The sequence below is a fragment of the Miniopterus natalensis genome, chromosome 10, assembly GCF_054644295.1.
Source record: "Miniopterus natalensis isolate mMinNat1 chromosome 10, mMinNat1.hap1, whole genome shotgun sequence".
NCBI classification, from domain to species: Eukaryota; Metazoa; Chordata; class Mammalia; order Chiroptera; family Miniopteridae; genus Miniopterus; species Miniopterus natalensis.
The window spans coordinates 57,909,256-57,937,029 of NC_142090.1; the positions used below are offsets into that span (position 1 = coordinate 57,909,256).

General features: G+C 38.3%; 1 protein-coding gene across 1 annotated transcript in view; it reads left to right on the forward strand.

Moving 5' to 3' along the window:
- CDK14 (cyclin dependent kinase 14) overlaps positions 1-27,774 on the forward strand; it is a 496,763-nt gene that overhangs the window by 195,819 nt on the left and 273,170 nt on the right. The window contains exon 6 of the mRNA XM_087821147.1: positions 19,795-19,889. Coding sequence (XP_087677273.1) covers positions 19,795-19,889 — 95 coding nt within the window. The remainder of the gene's footprint in view (positions 1-19,794; positions 19,890-27,774) is intronic.

The window sequence follows — 27,774 nt, forward strand, 5'->3', positions numbered from 1 at the left end:
ACGCTGTGCTTACTTTCACTAAAGTGGTATAAACCACTGGTTTTAGTGGAATGTGATTTATTAGACAGCTTTATGCATGGTTTTCATTCAGAATCAAAGTGGAATGCTTGTGAATAGTGAAAATTTTCTCTATTTGAAATTGTTTCTCACCATTATGATGATTCTTCATCCCTCCTTTCTGAACTGACACACAGGGCTGCTTGCTGGGACATTCAGTTCAGTGCCACCAACATTTATTTTATGCCGACTGTGTAGACATCTGGAAAGATATCAAAGAATGAAGGGTGAGAGTTAAGCTGTCATTTAAGCTTTGGGATAGATGGATGAGAGGCTGGAAGTAAATTGCTTCTGAGGACAGGCTACATCTATGTTCCGTCTAAGAATGGACTGGCTATCTTATTACCTTGTTACCGTCACCGGAAGCTGTCACCCTCAAACCAAGATACTCTTTTCTCCTGTCTTTTCTAGCCTAGCATATCTGTCTTCTTCGAGAACTCTGATTTATTTTAAATGCATAAGAAAGATAGCTGCATGGTTGTCCCCATTGGGGAGATCGTCAGAGTGATTTTCAAGAATCATGGGATGACCAGAGCTTAATTCCTACTTGTCATTTGAACAACAAAGTTTGGAAAGTTCATGAACCTTAAAAATATCAGAAAGCTTTCAGTTTTCTTTAAAGCCTTAGTGATTTGCCAAAAGTATCCAACAGAACTACCAGAACAGGACATTGTCCTAAAAATACTTATACAACCCCTTTAGATGTATTAAGAGTTAGGTAGGCAGGAGAACAGGAATTAAGATAATTTCTTGTCTTTTAACTGTGGTCTCTCCCATTCCTTGCTTTGCTTGGGCAGGGCTGCTGGGTGGGGAGTTGAAAACAAAAGGGGAGTTGGTAGCCTGAGTTCAAGGAAAGGACCAAGTAGAAGCTCTGAGGAGTTGTGTCAGTTCAAGCCGAGTCAGACCACTTAACAAATGGATTCTCACACGCTGAAAAGTATACAACTCGTCTCCACTGAGAGATTTAGCCGATACTGCATTTGTGGAAATTCTGAGGGATGTCTCTTTACTTTTTCATTGACACTATTTCTGTATAAAGTAAAATGAGAGTGAATAAAGATATACAAGAGTACACACACACACACACAACTAATACATATATGGTGTCATACATACAGAAAAAAATAGGAGGAAAGACCCCAAATTGTGGTTATCTTCCAGCTGAGATTCTGATGGAATTTTTTGCTTTTTACCTTTTGAAATTGATACAAAATAATTTTTGCATTGTGAAACTTCTGTGTGATACTGTAATGGTGGACACATTTGTCAAAACCCATAGAATGTTCAACAAAAAGAGTGACCTCTGGGCTTTAATCAAAACAGTGATCAGTAGTAGTTCATCTGTGGTAACAAATGTAGCACACTAAAAAAAGATGCTAATAGTTGGAGAAACTGTGAGAAGGGGGAAGAAAGGGTATATGGTATATGGGAACCCTCTGCATGTTCTGATCAATTTTTTATAAACCTAAAAACGGCTCTAAAAATAGTCTGTTATTTAAAAATAAAAGTAATATTGTTAAATTTTTGAAGGTAACTGAACATGTGACTTAGTTGCCTCTTAGGGAGCTTCACCTATAACAGCACTTATTTCTGAAGTTTCTGGTGGAGTGATGTGTTTCATTTTATATACCCAGCTCTGATCTTTCCCCAGTGGCCCCAAGAGTACTGGGAGGATTGGGAGCTGGATTGTGGTTAATTGAGGCTACTTAAATGCCTGGTAGTTCCAGACATATGCTTATGGAATAGAGGAAACTAAATTTTATGGGGTGCCCCCTCTGTGCTGGACACTCTGCTAGGGGTTTCACATGTCCTCAGCTCCTCCTTGTGGTGTCCTTGTGACATAGATGTCATAGATGAGGAGACACCTGAGCGAAGTCACAAGCTAGCAGAGACCAGAGCTTAAAATTCACATGTATCCAACCGGCTCCTACTGTGTTCTTTTGAGTTCTTATAGTGCTAATTCTTAGTTATGCATTAGCCAAATTTAGCACTTTATGTTATATGTTTTCCCACAAGATGCCATTTTGATCCCACGAAACTGGCATTTGACGTTTTGGTGATATGTTAGGTGTCTTGAGTCCACTTTCTTTATTGTCTGATGATCTTCACGTGAAGGCCTAGTGAAGGGTTTGAAAGAAGCCAGCACAAGGCAGAAGCAGGCAGTGAGAGTGTGTGCCAGAAAATAATTTGGTAACCCACTAGGAAAATGAAGGCGGAAAGGAAAGGGCTGGAAACGAGTGGCTCAGATTGGAGAAAGCAGCAGCTTCTAGGAAAGGCATTTCAAACAAAAAACAGGTCTTTCCCTCGAAGAACCAGAGTGTGTCAGACACAATCTGACAGTTAAACACACACATCTGTGTGCATCTGTGCATGCACACAAATGCACTTACGCACACAATTGACACTCTTTGTAACAAAATCCGGTATCACAGGGAACAAGCGTATGGCTGAGCACTGAGCACTCTTCTAATTAGAAATAAAGGTTGGAACCAGGAATCCTGCTTTGTAAACTCCTTCAGCCTTCGGTTAGGGTCTGAGTTGGGTGAGAGTGTGATGAAGAAGCGTTAACGCATTTGCTGGGCTCTGGTGCAATATCTTGCACAGGAAACCACCGGCCTTATTAATGTTGCTTTCATTGGAGAGATGTGCACAGCGATGGTAGTTTTCCCACTTGGTTTTATTGGGATCAAGACATAATTACTGTACTCTAAGGAGTGTTCTGTTGTTAATTATTTAGTTTGCTTGTTTAAGTAATGAGAGAAATTCTAATTCCTTAAATTGACATCTTCAATAACAATGGGAGCTACCGATGTTTGCTTATAGGTCATATGAATTTGATAGAAACCAAACACTGGCAGCAAATAATGCTGTTTCTCTTTCAGCTCTAATATTTTGGCTTTCTAGTCATTAGCTCCAGCCCTTTCTTTCCCTTCAAAAAGTACATGCTTATAGTTTAATGTAAGTCATCTATACTTGTCACACACAGTGAGGTACGAGCTTCAAATTTGAAAGTAATGATTTATCTTGATACTTTTAGATTAATTTTGCAATTTTATCAGAAAATTGATTAGTGACTTGATTATTTCATTTCATTAGGGTTAATCAGTGGTGATATTCTTAAGCCACTGGGAATTGACAATCTCTGTCTCAGTAGGTTGACCTTGTATATATGGGAGACATTTGTACAGCTCTGAATTTTCAGAGTAATGTTTGTTAGGAAAAATAACCTACCTGATCATTTTCTTGAATGAAAAGCATCCTGGATGTGAAAGCCACTGTGGCTCTGGTCCCCTTAGTGCTAGGATGGTGGCAGGGGATACTTTTGGACACAGACCTGTGGCAAGGCCACCTGAAGTAGGAGCCCCATTCCCTGAAAATGAAGAAACTTCCCCTGTGCTTGAGAGAGCCAGGACCAGTCTTTTGAGAACTTTCTGGCCTGGAAGCCAAAATTCACTTTCTGATGAGAGGTAGGAAAATCCTTGTATAGGGAGATTCAGTGGCCAGGAATTAATCTGGATCGCTCTTACATTATTTCTGCCTCAGGTAATGAAGTTTTTTACTATGTCGTGTATAGGATAGTTTAGTTTTTACTGAACTGTATCTCAGCCCCAATCTTCTATTGATAGAGCATTCTGAAAATTTTGCTAAGGAAATGGTAAGAGTTTTCAACCTATTGTCACAGAACTACCAAGTTTTAATTTTGATGTTGTAGTTTAAAAGGTAATAGATTTAAAAAAAAAATAAGTTTTTTCCCCCCTCATTGTACCTTGACTTTGCAACAGGCATATTAATAGAGCAACAGACCAAAAAAGCCTGTGCAAGTTCAGCCAGAAGATATTGGAAAATTAGAAAAGCACTTTCATTGCTAATTGCATAGGCGGTTAATATTGGAGCCTGGGGAGAGTCTGCCTGTGGAAGTGTAGTGATGTTTGGCAGTTAGGAAGGGTGAGTTTGAAATCTGCTAATAAATAAACCCTGACGCTGGCCAGTGGGGTTTAACTTTCCAGGATCTCAAGTTTTAATCTACAATGAAGGACAAAGCTTAAGTTAACTTCTCAGAAATTCTTGATAGAAAATTCTCTGTTTTCTAGCTTATGTTTTATTTGCACACATATTAAAAAAAGATGGTAGAAATAAATGTTTCATGTCTAAGCTCCAGATTTTTGTTCATGTGATCTTAACCGTCTCTAAAGTCAACAAATGATGGACAAGAAAATCCCAGTGCCATTTATGTATCAGAATGTTTGGGCTGCAAGCTGCACACGATGTTCACCCCCGTTTTAAATGAAAAGGAAATGTATTATCTCACACGATTAAAAGTCTGGAGGAGAGGTGGGGCTCCAGATGCTGTGTGACACTCCCCCCTCCCCTCCCCATCTCTGTGCAGCTCCCTGTCACACGGTGGCCGTTGGAATGCTCCCGGTCATGTCCAGCAGGGAAAGAGAGAGAAAACCCAAGCACGGAAGTCTTTTATGTTTCTCCCTTTGTTTACTACACTCTAACAAACTACATACTTTGTACCTTTTTCTTCTTTCTGTTTATTTTTTCTTTGTCATTCCCCAGTAGAAGATAAGCACCACGAGGGCAGGATATTTTGCTCTATGTGTCTTTTGTTCACGTATGTGTCTCCAGTGCCTCACACATAGTATCTACTCAGTAAACTTTTATTGCATGAATGAATGAGTTCTCTTAACATTTTATAAGAAAGTGTTGCATGACATGTATCTTTGAGCTTTAAAACGACACATTCTAAATTTTGAAGGTATTTAAATGATAGAAATTATATTATGTAAATCTGGTTGATCACTTATGGATATGAGTGTTTTTATTCCACTTATTTTAAAGGTTTCATTTTACTCTTCATCTTTTAAAATCATTAAGTGAGGTGAAGGGATTATGATGTGCAAATTGCCAGTTATAAACACAGTCAATATGGGAAAGTACAACATAGGAAGTGTAGTCAATAACCTTGTAATAACTATGGATGGAGTTAGATGGCTACTAGACTTATTGGGCTGATCACTTCATAAGTTAGATAAATGTCTAGTCACTAGGTTGTATACCTGAAATTAATGTGATATGGTATGTCAACTGTAACTGGAAAATAAAAAAAAAAATTTAAAAAATTAAATAAGTATAAGTAAAGTCATTAAGTGGAAACATTTTCAGGGGGGAAATTTCCACCACAAAATTGAGTAAGTTCCTTACTTGAATTCCTTTTGTAATCCTTTTTTTTTTTTCCTTCAAAATGAAGTGGAAATTTAAAACTTGCAGGAAATAAAATGTCAATTTTCAGATGTAGAGCATGCATACAAGTGGAGGTTGCTTTTGCTAGCCCTCTTTTCTGGTGCCATTGGTTTGAATGCATTCCCCACAGATCATCTCATAAGACTTGTAGTAAATTATATTATTTACATGACAAGTAACGGGCACCACTCAATGCTAACCTTTTATTAGACATGTGCATTTTCATTTCCGTTATTATTATACCTATGTGAATATTTCTGAAAAAATAAAATGAGAATTTTTTTCCCCCCTTTGGTGACACTGTTATGTCACTGAGCTAGGATGGCAGTGACCTGGTTTCTGTCCATTAACAGCTGTCCTGTCAAGTTGTCACTAGAATAGTACATTCAGGGGGTGACTTGTATGTGAAAGAACTTCTTTGCTGAAGACAGTCCATTCTGTCTGTTCCTGCTGGGTGAATCTTCTAGAAGTTCAGGTCCTGTTTAACCCCCTTTCTTTTTTGTATCCAAAAATAATTAAGCTCCATAAGAACCTGAGAAATGGACATGCAAACCTTTGTCTCAAACATTGTCCTCATTACTCTCCTTCAGACATTTTATTTTATAGCTTATTTTTTAACTAAAGGTATATAAGGCCTCCTGCCCTTTATGACTCTTGTTATTTCCCCCAACCGTGTTCCTTGAGCTTAGACTGTTCTACCTCCTTAGAGCACACGCATAGGTGCCTCTGCTCCAGTTGCAGTTCTCTCTCCTTCCCCTTCATTGCCTTAGTATTTTAGTTGTTCACATGTTACCCTCTCTCAGCACGTACACAGACCTGTGGTAGTAAAGTTACCTGTGTGCTTCTCACCTACCAGGTGCAGGCATTTTGCTTAAGGTGGGGGTCTGGGTAAGGCAGTTCTCTGAGGTGCCACCGTCCATGCTGTTGCTGAGCATTCTGCACACAAGCGCCAGGGATGTTTGCAGGAGGCCGTCTCCCTTTACAGCTCTGGATCCATCAAACTGAGCGGGACCTCAGGTGCTAACCTGGGAAGAAGACATCTGTTTGCTGAGGTAGCAGGAAAGGGGGAAAAGATACAGACACAGCACTCGCCTAGTTCCCCATGCAGGGTAGGTGAGGACTGTGATCTGGACAGATGTGGAAAAGCCAAAGTTGTGCATGTTGCATGGAATCCTCCAGTTTTTAAATACTCACTACATTTCTAAAACATTGCACAGGCCAAGCACCTCAGGTCTGTGGGTTGGATCGAACTCTGCTGTAAGCCTACGTATGGTTTAGACACCTCTTCCTTCTCTCGCTGATGCTGCCTTATTTATGTGCTTATCTCATGCTGGGTAAATAGTTAGGATGTAATTTTCATTTCTAACAAGAGCTTTTAGAAATAAATTACAGTTTCAAACAAATATTTTACCATCTTGCCATAATCTGAAATGTGAGTGGAAATTAAATAGTGCCTTTTTTGTTACAACTTTAGTGTGCACCATTTCACCTGCCTGTGAAAGGAGAGCTGCTCGTGATACCCTATAGGAGGTTTCTTCGCTTCTTTTAAAATTGAGTGAACTATATAGGCTCCGTGTGTTTGTCAGTTATTACAGAAACGAGAGTGATTTATTTTGATCACCATATCTAGGCTGAACTAGACACGGTGCCACAAGGTAACGGGTCTGCAGCACAGTGCAATGCTGGGGGCTGTGCTGCTTGCGGCAGTTTGTGGAAGATCATTTAAGGATTTTATTTTTCTCATTTGCACATGCACTGTGCAACCTTCACTTAATAGGCGTCTTCGTAAACTTAGCACCGAACTGAGTGCAATGAGCACAGTGGGAGTGAGAGCAAATAATGAGCAGGTGGGGATACAGAGAGGTGGAAATAGGTCATCAGGTAATTATAACTCAGGAAAACTGATGGTGCTGAGGGACTGAGAGCAAATGCTCCTACCTCGAGCCTTGGGGGTCAGCAGAGGGGTCCAGAGGAAATGAATGCTAATTGAAGATCTGAAGAGATGGCCAGGATGCGGGAGGCTCAGAGGCTATGGGAGAAGGAACAGAAGAGACAACATCCCAGAGGTCTGAGGGGACACAGCGAATTGGAAATCTGCAAGGAGCACCATGTGGCTGGAGTTCAGAGTGGGACAGGGGGCCAGAGGAGCTGACCCCCTGTCACCAGGAGTCCTATTGTGCAGGTCCTTGTGAGTCCTGTTAAGCAGCCCTTGAAGGGGTGTAAAAAGAGAAGTGACTTGATCAGGTAAAGGCAATTTAAAAACCCCCAATCTGAACAGCAAATTCCTCTTTAGCGCTCTTCTTTACTTATTACTGTCTCTTTAAACCACTTTAGTCCAGATGGTGATGCTGCAAGTGAACAGTTGCACAGATATATCTGAGATATATCTGGTGTCCTTCTAGTCGTTTTAGCTTCAGGTTTTCCCCCCCTTCAGCACTGTATTAGGAGTCAGGAAGTCAGGAAGTCAGGGCTTGAGACCGGTGGCCAGCTTTCTGTATATTTTATTTTCCCAGTTGTCAAATGAAGGTTTGGATTAGATGCTCTTGATGGTGACGCTCAGGTTTACAATTCTGCGAGGATGGTTTCACACATGCGTGATGAGTCAGTCACCCTGTAAGATCACAGATGTATTCAGTGCATTCACATTTTACATATAGTGGTGTGTGTGTGTGTGTGTGTGTGTGTGAATGTATATGAAACAAGATGAAATGTTATTAGAAAAGGAAATGTGGGCCAATAGGGGTGGAATACGTTTGAGAAAACGATGCTAATGCCAGTAACGGGTGGCTGTTCATCACAGTTCTCAGGGGATGCCTTCTGTATGGAAAAGCAGGTTGTCTGAGCAGGAGCCTCTGTCAGCACCAGTCACAAGCATAGGGACAGAGACACTAAGAAAAGCCCTTCCATTGTCACAACATTTTAAGCTCAAAGTGTCAGGAGTCAGACAGTTTCCTAGCTACATGAATGTGTGATCGAATTATCCCTTCATCCAATTCTCCTGGTTGGCAGTGGTGGAGATAGAGGTGCAAAATTTCTAGAAAATTTGAGACCATACTAGAGAAACCTCTTCCTTCCCCTGTGTCCTTTCCTTGAATGGCTGTTTTTTGTTTGTGTTTTAACTATCACGACAATCTGAAGTTACCTTGCTAATTTAGAAACATAAAATATATAATGTGCAACTGACTTTTTACTTTACTCATATAGTTACCATAATAGATAAATGTTTTATCAGAAGCATTTCTATAATACATTTCATGAAACCTAGCGCTCTTAAGTTGTTGCCAGTTTCTGAGTACTAGAGACTCTTAAAAAGATATGACAATGGGTTTTTATTTTATTTTGTTGATTTTATAGAGAGAGAAGAAAGGAGAGAGAAACATTGAATTGTTGTTCCGCTGATGCATTTATGGGTTGATTCTTGTATGTGCCCTGACCAGGGATTGAACCTGCAACCTTGGTGTGTCAGGATGACACACTATCCAACTGAGCTACCTGGCCAGGGCCAAAAAAGACAATATGAGACTCTAATAAAAATTTTAAAAGTTATTTTTGTACCAAAGTGGCTTCTCTAGCATAGGAGAGAGTTAGCAAGGTTGGGTAAAGCCTTTCCCCAAACTTTTAAATAACATTTGGCCCATGTAACTTTGCATAAATGGCTTTATTTTTTATCACCATAGGCTTCTGAATACTGAACACTTGAGATGTCACTCTGCTCTTTATATATTTGTTTTTCTCGCTTTTGTGTATTTCCAAATATAGAAAAGCCTCCTTCATGAAACAGAGAGAAATGAAAGCAGTCAGAGACAGCTTTGCCAGGCCTGCCAGCACATGATGGGAAGGCGGTCTCTGACTGGATCCTGAATTGCTTGTCTTAGATTCAATATCTAGTAAAACTTCTGAATATTTCCGTGGGGCTAGAGTGGGCCAAATGTTGTGTCAAGAGCAGCTGAGCAGAAGAAAGCACTGCTTGGGGGAGCTAAGTGGGACTCTGTATTAGCGACCTGCCATAGTGGCTGAGCTCTCAGAGCTGAAATGAACTCGGCTTCCCACCAGGGCCCCTCTGCTAGAGGCAGCAGGAAGGATTTCAAGGCCTCGTCCAGGCCTGTGGATGGTCGGCTCTTTCGTCATAGGGTTGTTGGGGTGAAGATCACATGACTGCTTGAAGGTTAACTGATGCTGTGAGGAACAGGGTTCTGAGACTGTGCACTTTCCACAGAATTATACAGTAGTTTGTAAATTTTATAGCTTTGACTTTGTAGTTCAGTCAAAGGAAGTAGTGGCATGTTTGGAATTTCAATGCAGAGGATATTCAAGGGTAAGAGTTAACCCCATCAAAATTTTTTATATTTTTCATTGCTCTTCCTTTTGTGATAATAATCTGTTTATAGTGTCTCTAGATCTTTTAATTGTATCTGTTTCTTAAAGCACTGGATCTGATAATGTACTTATTGCAAATTTTTTTACATAAAATGGTACTCTTTCACAGATTTTAGAAATTGTTGTGTGATTGAAAAGGCCATACACCCCTGACCTTATCAACATTCTATTCATATTGAAAAACCTTATGAGCTGACATTTTTTTTGGGTTTTTGAACTGGACAGGGAAAAACCCACACACATCAGAATACCGTAAAATTTTCAGAATAAAGATTTTCCTCTGCCTTCTGGCTCAAGATATTATATCTTTAGATGGAATCTATCTCAGTGGCTCTGTATGTGTGTGTATGGGGAGGGGGATGGGGGAGGTGGGGTAGGGTGGGGCTGGGATACCTAAGTATTGAATAGTGATTGCCATATAGTAGATGTTAGATAGATACCTATTGGGTGATTTTTGGCCCCATCCCCATCTGCTTTGACTTGGTAGGTTTGGAATAGGACCTGATGAATTTGCGTTGATATGAGGCGGCACACCAGTTGACTCTGATGTAGGTGGTTGAAGGCCCACCAGCACCTTGTTGTGGGCCTGTGGCTGTGGCTATGGTGACATAAACGACCTACTTCTGGACAAAGGGTGTGGGTGGAGATAGAGTCCCCTGTGTCCGGAAATCTATAAAATTACCCTGCTTTCTGGAGGATTCTGACAGTGCTCCACCACTTGACTGGTATCTTATGAAGCCGAGTGTCCTATGTGCAGGCCCTTAGGCCCTAGGACTTGCAGCCATGACAAAGAAAATATTTTTGACTTTCAACTTATCTTTATATTTGTAAAAGAATACAATAATAGCTATTCACATACTTCATGTGGGAGAAGTTGATTTAAGTATAGCCAAACAGTGATAGCTATTATGATATAAATGTTTATTTTTTAACCAGAAGACATAAGGAGCTTGGTGACAAACCACATATCTTTTTCTTTCATTGCATAGTTTGTCATTTTCTTACAGACTGAACATGAACCCACATATAATACAGTATAAAATAGTTCAAATAAAGTAAACCACCTAATAGCTTCTAAACCTAGTCTTTATAGCCAGACAAAAAAACAACTCTTTGATTGTCAAGTCTTCTGGTAAACCCTTTGCTCCTGAGTTGTCTCTTTTCTGCCTAAAGACAGTACTTGGAGCATAACCACTACTATTCCCAACCCTGTTGCTTAGCAACATTTGTTTCTGCAGAAGTTAGTAGCAAGACCTTTACATTCGAGAAGAACCACATGTGTATCAGTCACATACTACCTGCATGTGTGTGGATCTTCCCAGTGGCAAATAGGAACCAGATTAGCTACAGTACAGAATGGCAGCTGGTGGGTCATCTACAAGTTTAACTGGGAGTAATCAGAGACAATAAAATTAGAATCTTTGGCACTGAGCAAATTAATCTTAATGCCGGTAAGTAACTGTTTAGATAAGAAATCGTTTCGGTTTTTTGGATTAACATGTGATAGAGCAAATTAGAGACTGATACAGGGCCTGCTGTATTCCAGGATAGGAAAAGAGACCCTTATACTACAAGGATTTATACCCATACCCCAGGGAGTGGGGGTTAGTAGTGACAAATCACACTGTAGTTTTACTGATTCATTATTGTTGTTGTGTTGTGGTTGCATATTAATTGTTCAGTTAAACATTTGTATGCCTTTTGTAGTATTATTTCAGTGTCTTTAGCCAATTAGCTTGTTATAAAGAACTTTTCCAGATGCTTTTTATTTTAAAAGGGATATATCTTTACCACAAACAATTCAAATTGTATAGAAAGGTTCATGTAGAAAACTAACTTGTTTCTGTATCCCTCCTTTCAACAATGACCATAGTTTGATGAACAGGTTTTTCCTAACTTTTTTGTGTTCTATGCAGAGTCAATTCCTGGTCATTTGGTGGCAGATTAATTGGTTTGAATATTAACAGTGGTAAAAAAGTAACAATGCATTTGTGAAAAAGTTAAAATTGCTTTGAACCAAGTAAACCTTAGGTTGAACCATGCGAAATTGCTGTTAGTAGGTCAAAAATGTCAAGTATTGGCAGTTTCAAGTGGTTAAGCTATCCTGTAGAGGAATTTGACCTTTGAAGTGATTTAATACGCAGTCTGTGTGGTCCTGTGAAGCTGCAAGGTGGAAATAGCCCCCAGGTGACTGCTCTTTGCCAGGAGTCAAGTGGTGGAGATACAGGTATGGATGGCAGGGGGAACGGTTGAGGCTGTAGTTTCCAGTACCTCATTTCAGCTCTGTGACGTTGGGGAACTCAGGAGGGGAGCAGAGCAGGAGGAATATGCAGTGGGATTAAAAAGCTCAGCTAAGGAACAAGCAAAACAGTAGACTTTCTGATGGTTATAAAGCAATTTATGATATTTGTAAGGTACTCCCAACTGTTGTATTATCTTTCCACATTTGGACAACAGCTGCTGAACAAAAAACATCTCTAAACTCTGCATGTGATTTTAGCTAAATTAAGTTTATATGACATCACATTTGTTTTAAGCTTGTGTTTTGGGTTAGCTATGACCTTTTTTCCCCATAGCAGAGTTGACTCTTTGTATGTATGTATGTATGTATGTATAAAGTATACAAAGCAAAAATGGTGTCAAAGATACAATTCCATTTTAAACCTCATTGTTCCACTTTTCAATTAGTAGTTTATGGTATGTGCATGTGTGTGTGTATAAGGTTACATATCATTAAGGGGAGTAGAACCACAATATTTATCCTAGTATGCAGCTGAGTAGGCCGCACACCGTGCAGTGCCACACACAAGTTAACCTGGAGCTGTGCGTCAGTTCTCAGGGTATGCAAATATCTCTGCCTGTCTCTCTCTAGACCATTTATTCATCACAGACACAGTTAAACAGGCAATCTTGTCTTTTCTCTGCATGTAATCTTTTTTTGTTGTGATTTGCCTGTAAGATTTTACCATTCAGAATATTTTACTTATGAAAATACTCAGAATCCACTGGCAAGTAAGTGAGATAGAACTTCTCATTGAAAGTAATTGTTCATTAGTTTTTATGTATTGTTTTCCTGTCTCTCATGGCTCTTTTATTCTGAAAAGGAATTGGAAAGATATAAGATTAAATCCACTTATTATTTAACAAGTAACATAATTATGTTCACGTCTTTTTTCCATACAATTTCATAATTCATTATAGGGAGATAATTCATAGGAAATATTTTTTCAAAGCTCAATTATGTCCTTTGTGGAATTATTTATAAAAACTGAAATCTTAAACCATCTATTATTATTTTTTTTTTGAGATGAGCAAATGTCATAGTGAGTCTGATTATGGGGTGGGGTTGAGGTCATCTCATTCTTGTTTTTAATCACAGGAAAGGAAGCTTGTATGGGGAAAGAATGGAATTTAAGAGGCAGAACCAGCTGCTCCTTGCCAGTATTGTTAGCTGGTCTTCTCTGGGTTTTTGGAGGTGTTGATATCAGAGGGCCTTGTGTTGAAAATGAGTGTCATCTGTCATCAGACTGAGACCTGGGGCTAGTACGGGTCTCATAGTAGAGGGGGAAGATAGATCACACTTGAAGAAGACCTGCCAGGTGACAGCAGGCCCTTTTCTCATTCAAGGAATAGATTAGGCCCTGTCTATATATCTAGTTTTATTATTTCTAGTGTAAAGTGAACTTCACACCCTTAGAGCTATCTAGCTGTGGGCTTGAAGAAAAAATCCATGTCTATTGTGGTTGTAACATGCCTGAGACATGGTTGGCTCCTTGGGTAGTAACTTTTGTCTCCTAGAGAAGTCAGGTAGCAGTGCCTCTGGTCTACCTCACTGAACAGAAGAAAATGTGGATGCACTATTTCTTTCCAGAGGCTAAAGCGGGAGTGAACAAGGATGGATTGTGTTTATTTGTGATCTCCCCTTTCCTAGTAGGATGTCAAACAATGGACAAGAAGACTATCTGAAATATTAAAGAAAGATTTTGTTCGTCTTTTCTTTATTAACATTGCTTTGAAAAATAGCCATGGCAGTGCGAACCTGATAAAATGAAATACTGTTGAATTTTTCTGTTAACTAAAAATGTATTGTTATCATGATGAGGTTGGAGTTTAGGTAGAATTTATCTCTTCCAAACTGGAGTGGAAACTGGAGATGTTTATTCTCTGAGTGGGAGGGGTAGGTTTCAATATGATTGATGGTTGGGTATCTGAATCCTGCTACCAAACTAAGGAAGGACTCCCTGTGTCCTTATATCCTGCTGGGACTTTGTCAGAGGCACAGTTATCTTTAGGAGCAACAGTGTTTTTCTGTTTTTGTGTTGTTTCAACATCACAACCCCAAAACTATTGTTAGAATTTTCACCCTCAACCCTAATTACAAGTCTTTTACATCATGTGCAATTACAACTTTTCAAACCTCACTGGTGAAATGAATTTCAAACGTTGCCATATGTTTTCTCAGAATCTGTGAGGAAGCCAGGAGTGCTGAAATTATGAATGCTAGTGTTACAGGATTTGTTTTGTATATACACGATAAGAAAATAACATGTGGTATATTTATGGTATTAGTGGGATTACATGGAAAATTATTTTGACAGTGTTTGTCTTGAACAGGGAGACATACTGGTGCTGGGACTGGTAGGTGTTAATCACTGGGCTGACTTGGCAAGCCCTGGAGACAGCATGGATTACAGTACCTGGCACCTTACTGGGGACAGTGGCTGCTGCCTTGGCAGCCTCCACGTTAGTCAGGTCTGCCACCCCCTCCACCCCCCCCATGTTGGTGGATATCCCAGCCGGTTTTCCGCCCTTCTCTGCCATTTTTCTGCCATCAGCTTTGAAAATAGTGGCTCTATTCGTTTCCAAATGTGAACTCATTATGTTAATCTCAAAAGGAAGAGGGCTTGCTTTCAAATACAGATGTCAGTACTAATTTAACTGATAGTGTGTTTTTAAAGTGTATATAAATGTATTTAGAAATCGAAAACCTGTAATAATTGAAACTTACTAGAATTAAATGTGGAAGCTTTGAGTTTTCTTGTAAAAATGGTCAAAACTATCATGTAAAAAATGGCATGACTTTTTTCTGTATTATTCACTGACAGGAGAAAATATTTTTTCCCAAGGCAGGCATTTGATTCTACTGAAACTATAGTAGAAACACAATAGGAAATGATGGGTATGAAGACATTACTTTGAGAAATGAGAAAGAATTTATGTGCAAGTGGTGAGAGAAGAAAGGGGGAGGGGAGTAAATAAATAAATCAATATAAATAATTTTTAAAAATCCAAAGCAAAGGATCCTTCAGGGATGGGATTCTCATTGAAATATAAGCTTCAGTTCCTTTTTGAAGTTGTTGCTGATAAAGATGGATCATCAGTTAATTTGACAAGCTGAGGGATAACTTGAAAAATGAAATTGGACAAGATTACAAATGATATTGTGTAATGCATTTCCAAAACTTGCTTCACAAAGCCAGGTTCTTTTATACAACATGCAATTCATTGGTCCTTAATTCATTTCACTTTATTTATGTTCCTGTACAGACTATGTGTGAAGTAGGTGCCTGGTAATCATTATCAAATATACTATTGTGGTCTGAAATATCACTCTCTGAGGATGAGCTTGCCTCTGAAGATTAGTGCAGGGGCAAGAGTCCTTTGTAAAATGCCATTTAACATTTTAAATGTCTATTTTAAAAGTGAGCAAATGTGAAGTTTGGTCTCCAGATTAATATCTGAAAGCTAGCTATTTAATAAAGCTTTAATTATTTAAGGCTGATAGGCCAGTTGAATTAGTAAAAGAAGGAAGTTTATAAATTATTGAAATTAACAATACTAAAGTATCATAAGCCTATATAGTGGACTTTTCTTCCAAGTTCAAGTGCTGTGATTTAATTGTTATTTTTTAATTATTTTCTCATGCATGCTAACTTACAAAGCTGAGATAAAACTAATTTGTAGATGTTTTAACTCTAAGGTTTTTAGTGTGTAAAACTAACGTCCCATGGCAGATATACATTAGGCGAAAGAGAAGACCTTCCCATGATAACGTAGACTTCTTGGCCTTGAAAAACACACACACACACACACACACACACACACACACACACACACACACACACAACAATGCTTCTGATTTGGCTTCACAAGGAACACATTTCTTGTCTTCTAGTGTTGAACCAGCCACACCAAGTAATTTTCAGTCCGAATAGCCTTCTTTGGACCAGTTATGTGTTTATTAAAATTTATCTTGGGATTAGGGATATCGTGTATTGCCCTGAAACATATTTGCCTGGGGAAGACAACGGAAATTTATAGCAATAACAATAAGTAAGAACAGGAGCTCACATGCCTTGAGGTCATACCAAAACTTAACAGTCTACATGCTTTACCTCTCTGTCTTCTCTGGGGACTGCCCAGCCCAGTACAGCCTCTTTTGTATGGTGATTATATATTTAAAATATCATTTTATTTGAGTAAAATATTAAATAATTTAGATTTTCTTTTTTTCTTAGTATGTTAAAACATGGGTATGTCTTTTTATTTTTAAAAAATATATTTTTGAAGCAGTTTTAGGTTCACACCAAAATTGAGTGGAAAGTACAGAGAGTTCTCATATACTCCTTGCCCAACCCACTCCACCCACCCAAGCCTTTCCTACTGTCAGCATCTCTCACCAGAGTGGTATGTTTGTTACAATTGATGAACCTGCATTGGCACATCATTATTGTCCAAAGTTCATTGTTTACATTAGGGTTCGTGCTTGGTGTTATAAATTTCTTTTAAAAGATGTGGTTTTGCACTATTAGTATCGAGGGTTCAAGGTTTGTCCAGAGCTGCCAATGACAGTGTCTAGGTTAGGAATAAATACTTGAATAAATGACGGAACACATGCAGAACATTTTTTCTCTCTCCAGGTTGTGTGCCAGAAATCAAAATAGAAGACACAGTATTAGTAAAATAAATAATGATGATAGAGGAAGCTTCTGTTTTTGAGTATTGTGCGTGAATGGTGATTGATGTAAAGGAGATAATTCTGTTTATTTCTGGTCTTACTGAGGGATGAAGAAGAATTTATTCCTAAATTATACTTGTGCTTTTAATATATAAAATGCTCATAAATTAATTTAATAAGCTTTGGATTTGATTATTTGATAAGATGGGCTACTTGCATGGTTCAGTATTTTTTACATATTTCCTCATCTTTCGTGGTTCTTTTATTCTTATACAGAGAAGATATAAGACCACATCTACTTATTATTTAATTATAAGTGATGTTTTACAATATGCTCATGTCTTTTTACCCTGAAACTTCATTTTTTGTAATAATAATAGAGAGATATTCCTAAAGAAATATTTTTCAAAGCTCAATTATGCCCTTTGTGGTGTTATTTATAAAAGCTGAAATCTTAAACAATACAATTTTTTTTCAGATTAGCAGTGTCACAATGAGTGATTAAGGGGGAGGAGTTGTCTCATTCCTGTTTTTAATCACAGGAAAGGAAGCTTGTAGGGGAAAGAATGGAATTTAAGAGGCAGAACCAGCTGTTCTTTGCTCAGATCTTGAAATTGCCAATATTGTTAGTTGGTTTTCTCTGGATTTTTGAGGCATAGATATTAAGGGGCCTTGTGTTGAAAATAATTGTCATCTGTCATCAGACTGAGATCTGGAGCTAGTACTGGTCTCATAGTCAAAGGAAGATAGGTCAAAGTTGAGGAAGACGTGCCAGATGACAGCAGACCCTTTTCTCATTCAAGGAATAGACTAAGCCCTGCCCAACATGGTCAGGAGGTCCCTAGATATGTATTTCCCACTGTGCCAGATGACAGCAGACCCTTTTCTCATTCAAGGAATAGACTAAGCCCTGCCCAACATGGTCAGGAGGTCCCTAGATATGTATTTCCCACTGGGGACCTTAAATGAATGGCATTCAGTAAATTTATTGATTTGCTATTGTTTATTGGGCCTTGATCTAAGGCATGAGATTTGGAGGACAATGCTTGATTCTGAATATTTTTACTCACACTCCTCCAAATGTCCTAAATCCAACAGAGAGAGCAAATAAAACACACATAATCCACAAATTCAAGAGCATTAGGAAACAGCAATAAGCCTGTGGTTACAGAGAGTGGTGCAGGGGTGGCTTACAAAAAGGTTTCAGAGACTGTAAAAAAAGTAGAGAGACATGGAAGACTTAGACAAAGCGTGGAGAAAATCACTCCAGAAAGAGAAAGCTGGGACTTCATATAGCTCACAGAACTGTCTACAGGAATGGAGATCAAAAGTGAGAGGGACCAAAACTGGCAGCCATTGAAAAACATTGCTTCTGGGAGAGACTCAGTTACATAGAGAAAGGATGCTACCCTCATAAAGACATGACAGTGAAAGTAGAGAGGGAAAGAAAAGGGAGAAATTAAGGGCCCTATACAAACAAGAAAGAAGACACACTAAACCGTCCCCTTTGATCCCACTAGCACCATCCATAAAAGCTGCATAGAAGAGGGAGAAACTGATTGAAAAGGGTCCTCAAGCTAAGAGCCCAGGCCATTGAGTGAATAGTAATCAAACAAAGTGGCCCACATCGCTGCAACTGCTGTAAAGCATCAGAAAATGTAAATCAGTGTTTCTGCTGATAAAAATGCTTTTTAGAAAATCATCATGAAATTAAATTGTATACAACACTATAATCTAAGTTGTTTTAATTTAGGCACTTGTGTACGTGAAACAAACAAAACCCACCTTAAACTGGAAATACAAATTCTTACAAGAGAAATGAACAAAAGTCAAAATGAAATGACATTAGAGTTAATAGAAGTCCTGGGAAATACAGAAGAAAAAACAAAATCAAATCAGAAATGACTAAATCACATGGTGTCCAAGAAAAAATAAATCCAAATGACAGGTGACCCAATTTATTAACATTTACATTCAATTTAAATGGTTTAACTATCAGTTAAAAGTTAGATATTGGCAGAATGGATTAAAAAAACACATAACCGAACAATATGCTGTCTATAAGAAATTCACTTCAAATGTAACAATATTGGTAGACCTAAAGCAAAAAGATGTAAAAACATACACAATGTAAACACTAATCAAATGCAAGCTGGAGTAGCTATATTAACATCAGACAGACTTCAGAGTAAAGAAAGTTACCAGGGACAAAGACATTATATTTTGATAAAGGGACCAATTCACAAAGAAAACATAGCAGTACTTGATGTATGTATGTATAGTAAACAACAAAGCTTCAAAATACACAAAGCAAAAACTGGTAGAATTGATTTTTTATTTTATTTTATTTTTTAAATATACCTTTATTGATTTCAGAGAGAGGAAAGGAGAGGGAGAGAGCGAGAGATAGAAACATCAATGATGAGAGAGTCATTGATCGAGCCCGCAACCCTGGCCTGTGCCCTGACCGGGAATCGAACCCTGATCGCCTGGATCCTAGGTTGACGCTCAACCACTGAGCCACGCCCGGCCGGGCAAAAACTGGTAGAATTTAAATGAGAAATTGAAAAATTCCAAATTACAGTTGGGGATGTCAACACTCCTCTCTTAGTCATTGATAGAAACTGCCAACCGGCAAGATCTAATTGTCATTTATAGAGCTCTCTAACCAACATCAGCAAAATATATAGGGTGGGGCAAAAATAGGTTTACAGTTGTTTGTATGGAAAATAATACAATAATTAATAAATAATAATACAAGAATAAGCTCTGTGATTCGAATACTCACAACCGTAAACCTACTTTTGCCCAACTGTGTACATTGCATATATTTAGCACATATACCAAGACAAACCAGATCCTGGCTCATAAAACAAACCTTAACAAATGTAAAGGAGTTGATATCACACCAAGTATACTCTCTGACTGTGATGGAATCTAACTAGAGATTAATAACAAATAACTGGGGGTATGGGGTATGGTGGAGCTTCATCTAAACAAAAACCTAGTTCCTCTGCCTTTGATTCTGAATTGTTATTGGCTTGGAAAATCGGAAAATAGGTACATTTTATCTGACAATGTCCCAAAATGATAATGAAAGATATCAGTTGATTGTTACCCATGATCAATTGTCTCTCTGTCCACTTTATTTGCAGCCTCTCTGTTGAAAGGACTAAAGCATGCTAACATAGTGTTGCTTCATGATATCATCCACACCAAGGAGACGCTGACACTCGTGTTTGAATATGTGGTGAGTAAAATAAGAATTCAGATTTTGATGGACATGAGTAAAAATCTTATAGTATGATCATAGAGTTTGATTTTTAGGTTGCTATACTGAAATGAGTATTTTACCTGAATACATGAGACTTAATTTTGCATAATTTTGAATGATATACATCTTAAAGAAAAATCCTTAAAAATATTAATTTGAATTTTCATTAGATATATATATCTATAACCTATTTGCTACTACAATACACTATAATTTTTAGGTTTATCAAATAGTATTAAACAGCATGATGGTGATTATTCCAGCAAAGGAAGTTCACAGACAATAAAAGTGGGTTTTTTTGATGCAGGAGGGGATTTTTAACTTATTTTTTCAAAGGCATCCATATTTAGATTTTTTTTTTTTTTTTTTTGGTGGAGCAGAGCCTGATACCTACAATTTAGACTTCATAGTTTTTCCCCTCACTTGGTATTTCAGCTATTAATTAAAACTTCCAATATGCATAATACAATGTAATGATCTTATTGTGTTGAGCGTATTACTGCTAGAAGACTTGGACTTGAACTCATAATTAATCTTTCTTCGTTTCTCTTAGAAAAACATATGGTATTTGTGTAGCACCACTTCAGCATTTAACTGTGGAATCATGAAATGTAACCATGATAATTAGCATCTCAATTTTCACAGATGGATCTGAGAACATGTAATTTATAAGATACAAATGACATTGGTGGAGACTTTTATTGAGAAGACTAGCTGTTGGTATTGTAAATGTATTAAGATCCCATTTGTAATTACCACACTGCTTTTTTAAAAATTTGAAATAGTTTTCAATTTTCCTTAAATATATATAATAGAATGAATATTTGCAACATTTTTATCTTGCTAATGTCTGCCTGTGTCTATTTGTCATATGAAAATTATTGTCTTATGACGAAGCCATTCATCTTGTCTATTTACATATAAATGATAGATACATTTGAATAATATGGTAATGTGGCTACAAGGACAGCTAGAGCTGAGCAGTTGAATATATTACATGCTACCAAGAATGGATGGAGATTCACACGTTAATGCAAATATCATTTCCTTTGTTTAATCGATGATGTTGGCATCAATAATGTATTCAGCTGGTTTAGAACTGGAATTTTTGTTTCATATTTTTCAGTATGTCTGGTTGCAGCATTTCAATTAAATCTAGTTTTTTTCTTAGTATATGTCTGACTTTTGTAATGTTTTGTGGAAAAGATACTTCAAAAATATACTTGTTCCCTCTCCCAAAATTGGATAATTAAATTAAAAAGAAGAAAAGCAGTTTGACCCCCTAAAATCGGTAACAGTGATAAACTAACAAAAATAATGTTAAAATATGTCCTCTAAATCTTAAAAGAAAATTAAATATATTTGTGAGGCTAAAAATGTGCCTAATAGGTCAGATGTCATTTGATGCTTTTCCTGTGGAAGTTGTCATATAAAAAAAAAGAAATTCTCTGTTTTGCAATATTTGCTAGCTGATGAAGACCAAGGTTTAAACAATCATTCCTTTTTGTGTGAGTGAAATTTCCTGTGGCTCCAACTCTTGTGGATACATCCCAGGTCCTCTTAAATCAGCCACATGGTGACGTGCCCCTGCGCAGTACTCTCCTGACAGCATTTCACCCCTAACTTCTCTGTGGGAGGTGAGGCTTAGATGAACCTGTTCTCTTAGAGAACGAGGCGAGCTTGTATCCCTTATGGTTCCTGGCTGCCCTATCCTTGCCTCTTCAGTTCACTCTCCCTTATTTTCTTACTTTCCCATTGTTTCCAGGCCTTTCTCCTTTCTGACTGACGTTTTTTGGTCAGTCTTTTTTATTTATCTATCCTTTTGCTCCCTCTGGTGAAGCACTTTTTGCTGCTACAACTGAAGTTCATTTGTGTGGTTTTTGTTTATTTTAAGTACCATGTTTCAGTGAATCTCTGAAATCGGAGTTGGGAGGGAAGCTGGTAGAGAACAGCTCTGGGCTGTGGAAATATCTTACAAGAATCTTTCCAGTTAGAGAGGGAAGGTTGAATTGCCCAGTGCAAAAATAACTTCCCTGAATATTTCCTAAAGTTTTTATTTTTGGACATTACTCTTTCATTGCTTGTTGTCTGTATATATGCTGATATCTTGAGGAAAATGAAGGTTATTACATACTTTAATGGATTAGTTTAATTGGATTGCTTTCAGTATCTAGCAGAAATAAATTCTACTCTTTTCTCACATGTTTTATAGCAATGGAAAGGCAATTGTAATTTCAAAGCATGAAATGCCTTGGGAATTAGCACAGATCTGGGTGAGAGACACAGAGTAGAAAATAAGACAGCACTGTGAGCATGGGATAGTGGGTGACGGATCAGAAGGGGAAGTGAAAGAACGTTAAAGACAAGTATGACCACAGTACCAAAGACCAGCAACTAAAATTTACTGAGTTTTATGCCGAGCACCGTGCTTTACAGTTATTACTTTCAGTGTTCTCAGCAGCCTTATGGAATTATGAATAGCACCACTTTACAAAGGAAAAACCTAGGGATTAAAGAGATTAAGTGCTTCTCCAGGTATTGTAGCATGTAGGATAGATGCAGACCCATCTTACTCTGAAGGCTAATTGCAATATTATACCTCCTGTTTATTTTTACAGCTTTCCTTAGGCTGAGCCTTTGGTAGAGAGGGAAAGGAAACTTTCTTCTTTCCTTCCACAGTACTCTTTGCACAACCTTCTGCATTTGTGAAGACCCAGAGTGCTGTAAATCTTAAATACAGTTAAACTGCTTTATAACTTAAGTGAGTTTTATAGGCTAGCCATTTAAAATTTTATTTTAATTATGAAATGGTTAACTTTCCATGAAGAAAACTTTTAAGTTACAGTATTGTTCTGTGTATTTCACTGGCATCTACTTAATCTCACAAACATACACACACTCACGCACTCACACTCACACACACACACACACACACACACACACACACACACACACACAACCATGTTATATAGCAAGCCCTAAAATTAGTATCAAACATTTTAACCTACAATTTCCTAAACTTAATGATATTGCCATATTGCAAAATTTTTCATATCAAAGTTACTTTCTTAAAAAAGCTGATATTATAGTTTCACGTAATTAATAGTACCTGTTTTTTGAGGGAAGGGAATGAGTACCTTAAATGGTGTAAGAAAAATCAATACATCATACCCAATAAAACCCCAGACCTGAAGGGAAAGTAAAATAATTTAAGATTCATTACATATTACTGGATTTTTTTCTTTGGATTAGAATTAAGTAAGTATTCAAGGGTTTTTTGAGGTACTTGTATAATTTGAGTTCCACAAAATGAAAGGTTCTTATTTAGGATAGTTGACATGTTGTGTAACATATTTGTTTCCTTTGCTGTAAAAGAGAACTCTAAGCCTAGCTGCTTTCTGTTCTTCTCACCAATGACATATTAGGTTACATAAAAGCCTTCTGAGGGCCAAAATAATGAAGTAAGTGTTGAAAAGTTGGTGATGTGAAAGAATACTTGAGGAAATGACTTTGAAGGTCATTACTAAAGTGATTTAGTGGATAATAGGACATTGTTAATATCCCTTAAGTACTGTGAAGAGCTCCTAAAACACCTGAAATGTAGGTTCTTACCCATTTTCAAAGTGTGTAGATAGAATGAGCTGCAAGCTGAAGGTTGGGGCACACTGGGAAATGTGCTACCCGGACTGCTCACATCTCAGTCTTGTAACACATGGGCTCTGTGACGTGTGCTATTTGGATACTACCTTCCTCCAGTTCCTAAATGGGAAGGAGCATGGTCAGCCAAGGTGGGGCTCGATTAGCTTGAAGAGGCATCTGGTTTCATAATGATCTAAATATTGTTATAGCTGTCTCTTTTCTGCATAGGCTTGAGACTTGGAGAAGAAATATAGAAAATAGTGAAAGTGCTAACACATTTTTTTTCCTACTTAAACAGAAAATTAAGCCTTTTAGTTTTTATTTGCTGCCAGAGACAAGTAAGTGCCACATTACCCTATTTTACACCATGCTGAAAAATTTAAAACAGATTCCATAAGTGGAAATAAGAATATTAATAGTAAACATGATTATGTAAATATACATTACCATTAGCTAAAGGGTGTAACTCTTCTGTTCTATTTTAAATTAAATGAGAGCAAAGTATGTGTAAAAGACTTTTCATTACACACTTAATAATTATGTATAATAAGAAAAGCAGCAAACTTATAGCTAATCATGATATTCATTGGAGCAATCATTTTATTTCTTCTTCTGTGCTGTAAACTCATGAAATATTCCAAACTAATGTGCAACATTATGTCAAACAAAAATCTGTATTCCACATGAAAAAAAACTGTCACTGGAAATCATATAAAGTGATTTATGTGTTACCAAAAAAATCACATAATTTACTTTTTATATTGCTTTACATGCTACAAAGCACTTTCTCATAAATATTGTTCTGTTAGAGTCCCTTTTAGCCCTTTGAAGTATAGAAGGCATGTAATACTGTTATCCAGGTTTTTATTGATGAGGAAAATAATGCTTAGAGAGAATTCAAAACAGATTTACTAAAATCACTCAGATAAGCTAATGACAAAGGGAAGCCTTATGGCCAAGTCGTTGCATTTCAGCCTGCGGCCTGCTGGGGTTAACCAGCGGCGTAGTTTGATGTGATGGTCTGAGGTATCTGTGATGTTAGGATCTGGAACTCTCAGCAGATTCTCTCTTGTCACCCTGTCACACAATCTACCTAATTGTTTGGCTTCTCTGCCTCATACATCTTGATTTCTAAATCTATAAAGAATGCTTTCATTTGCATGATTTTATGGCACATCTGTTCTCAAAAACTGTAGCTCTCCATCAGTATTCTGGTTTCCAGATTAAACTGTCCTGGTACAATTCAGCATTTTCCTGCTTTTCTGTGAGAAAAAAATACATGTGCTCATGTCCATGCACATACAAACTAAGTGGGGGTGATGAGGGAAGGCCTCGCTGAAAAAGTGAGAGGTATTTAGGTAAAAGTCTGAAGGAGGTGAAGGAGGAGACATCTAATCTAGGCAAGAGCCTCCCATGGAGTGGCTGCGTGGGGAGCAGCAGGGCGCCTGCGGCTGGAATGGAGCAGCCGAGAATGAGACAAAGCCCAGGATGCTGTGGGGCCTGGATTGTGTCAGGCCTTGTAAGGTTTTGTTTTAATGAATTTTGCTCAGAAATGAGATGGGAAGCCACCGAAGGGAGTTGAGCAGAGAAATGATCTGATCCAATTTATGTTATCATTGGATCTCTCTAGCCGCTTTCTTCGGAATAGACTGGAGGTGGGCAAGTTCTGAGACAGGGAGACCCGTCAGGAGGCTATTGCTGTTCGCTAAGCATGAGATGATGTCAGCAGTGGAGATGATGAGAAGTGGTTGGATTATGGATATATTTTCAAGGTTGAGTGATAACATTAGATGCGGGATTTGAGAGATGAAGAGGAGTCAAGGGTGTTGCCAAGGAGTTTGGCTTGAGCCACTATGATCATGGAGCTGCTGTGAGGAGAGGCGGGCAGACCGCAGGAGGAGCAGCATGGGCAAAATTCCATGCAAGTTTTAAGTAGGTTAAGTTTGAGAGCCTGTTACATATGCAAGTGGAGATGTCACAAAGTGGTTGGATACATGAGTCTGGAATTTAGCAGAGGGATGCAAATAGAGATTTAGAAGTTGTCTGGGTTATAGATGTTATTTAATAAGGAGTCTGGATGAGATCACCAAGTATGGTAATTGTTACATTGGTGGCGCTAAATGAACCATGCCTTTGGATACTCACACTCTTAGGTAGGCCCTGCCCCTTAATCTACCAGGGTTTGTGACTTACTCTAACCAATAATGCGACATGGTGAAAGTGACATCCTGCCAGTTGTGGTCCTGACAGCCTCTGTTTTGCACTACTAAGCGTCCTGACCAGCTGCGTTAGAAATCCAGTAGTCCTCCTGGAGAGACCATGTGGAGAGGGAGAGACGCTAGACTACATGGAGAACCCAGAAGACAGTGTGAAGGTAGGCCCTAGACGTAGGACCCCAGCCAGCCTAGCTAAGTGCGAGACATGTGACTGAACAAGCTATCAGGACTAGGGGTAGAGGGGAAGCATTCCAGGCTCACAGGTATCATATGGAGCCAACATGAGTTGTCCCAGCTATGCCTTTTCTGAATTTGCAACCCAAGGGTCATGAGAAATATAATAGTAATAGCTGTTGTTTTAAGCCACCAAGTTTTGGGTTGGTTTGTTATGTAGCAGCCAGTAGCCAAAACACCATATAAGTGGATGAACACAGAAATGGAAGAGTTTCATGGACTGAACACTGGGGCACTTCAATATCAAGGGTCAAAGTGATGAGAAACAACCAACGAAGGAAACTGAAGAGGAAACACCAGCAAGATAGATTATTTGTGAACTCAGATGAAACCGTTTCAGCTGAGACTCTGAGCTGTATGGACTTGGGTCTCACAGAAGCAGGGGCTGCCTCTCCAGGGCCCAGTAGAGTGTCTGGCATAAAGTCGGTGGTTAGAAAATACTTTTCATGTGAATGAATGAGTGACATTTGAAGCAGGACGAGTGTGAGACTGTAATAGTTCTACTACTTAAAGCAAACAACCAATGAAAGCATAACTACTTAATTCATAGTTTTGATTTTTTTCTTTATTTTTCTGTTCATCTGTATTCCATCTTTAGTTTCTATGTATAGTCTTTATTTTTTCTTTCAAGACAAATATTCTTTCAAGCAGAAGATTTAGAACAAATGTGACTTCGTAGCAGCTACAGGAGGCTGTAGACAAAGCCACCTCGTTGAGTCAAAGGAATTAGTGTCTGGCCACTCTAAATAAATGTACCAATCAGAGTTCTCTATTGCAAGCAAAAGAGATTCTCTTTGGCTGAATTAATCAGAAAAGTTTATTGAGAGGATAGCACGTGGCTGACAGACCTGCTGGGAAGACTTTAAAAATGCACAGGAACAGTGCGAGGCTGGAGAGCCAAAATCATGTGGTGTAACTGCGCACTGAGCTCCTGCTGCTGCCAGGAGTGTGAGCTCAGACAGTGCCTCTTACTTCGCTGGCCTGGCTGCCCTGGGTGACGGGATGTTATTACCTCTGTTGATGATGTCAAAATGGCATCTGCATTCTCCATGCTTCTTTGGGTCTTTAGCTCCTAATGTTAAGTGAGGGTTGGCTGTGTTTGGTTTGCTGATACTAAGTCACTTGCCCATGTTTTGACTGCACAGACCCCTGAGAAAGTGTCTTTTACCTTTTGGTTTTTGTAAAGGCAGGTGGGTGTTGCCTCCCACCCAAACTCATAAAGCAGGGGATTTTCCCAGCATGAGGAATACATTCAGATACAGGACACACTTCCCTCCGGTGTCTGCTCTTCCCACCCCCCCTCCCCCCAAAACAACACACCTCATAAGCATCCATAAGACTAAATTCATTATATAGCCCCAGGTAAATTGCATCTAGAATGTGAAAAGAATTGTGGATGGCATAGTCGTAGAACCATTGTTTATAATCTTTGAGATATCATTAAGAATGAAGGTGAGTAAAAGTAATGCTGATTTTTAAAGGGTGGCAGGGAACAAACCTCTGAATCTATTAACATAAAAGCTTACTATAGAACATTAGTGAAATTCAGAAATAGATTTTTAGACAATAAAGTCTAATAATCTTTGTTCCCTTCTAGTAAGAAACAGTGGTATTTCTTGATGTCAGCAAAGCTTATGATAGGGACTCTCATGAGATCCTTATAAATAGAATAGAATTTAAATGCACTTGTTCAAGATTATTATTCTTTCGGTTTATTGCTGGTTGAACAATTTTCCCCAAACTCTATTGATTAATGAATTGAGAAAAGTCTA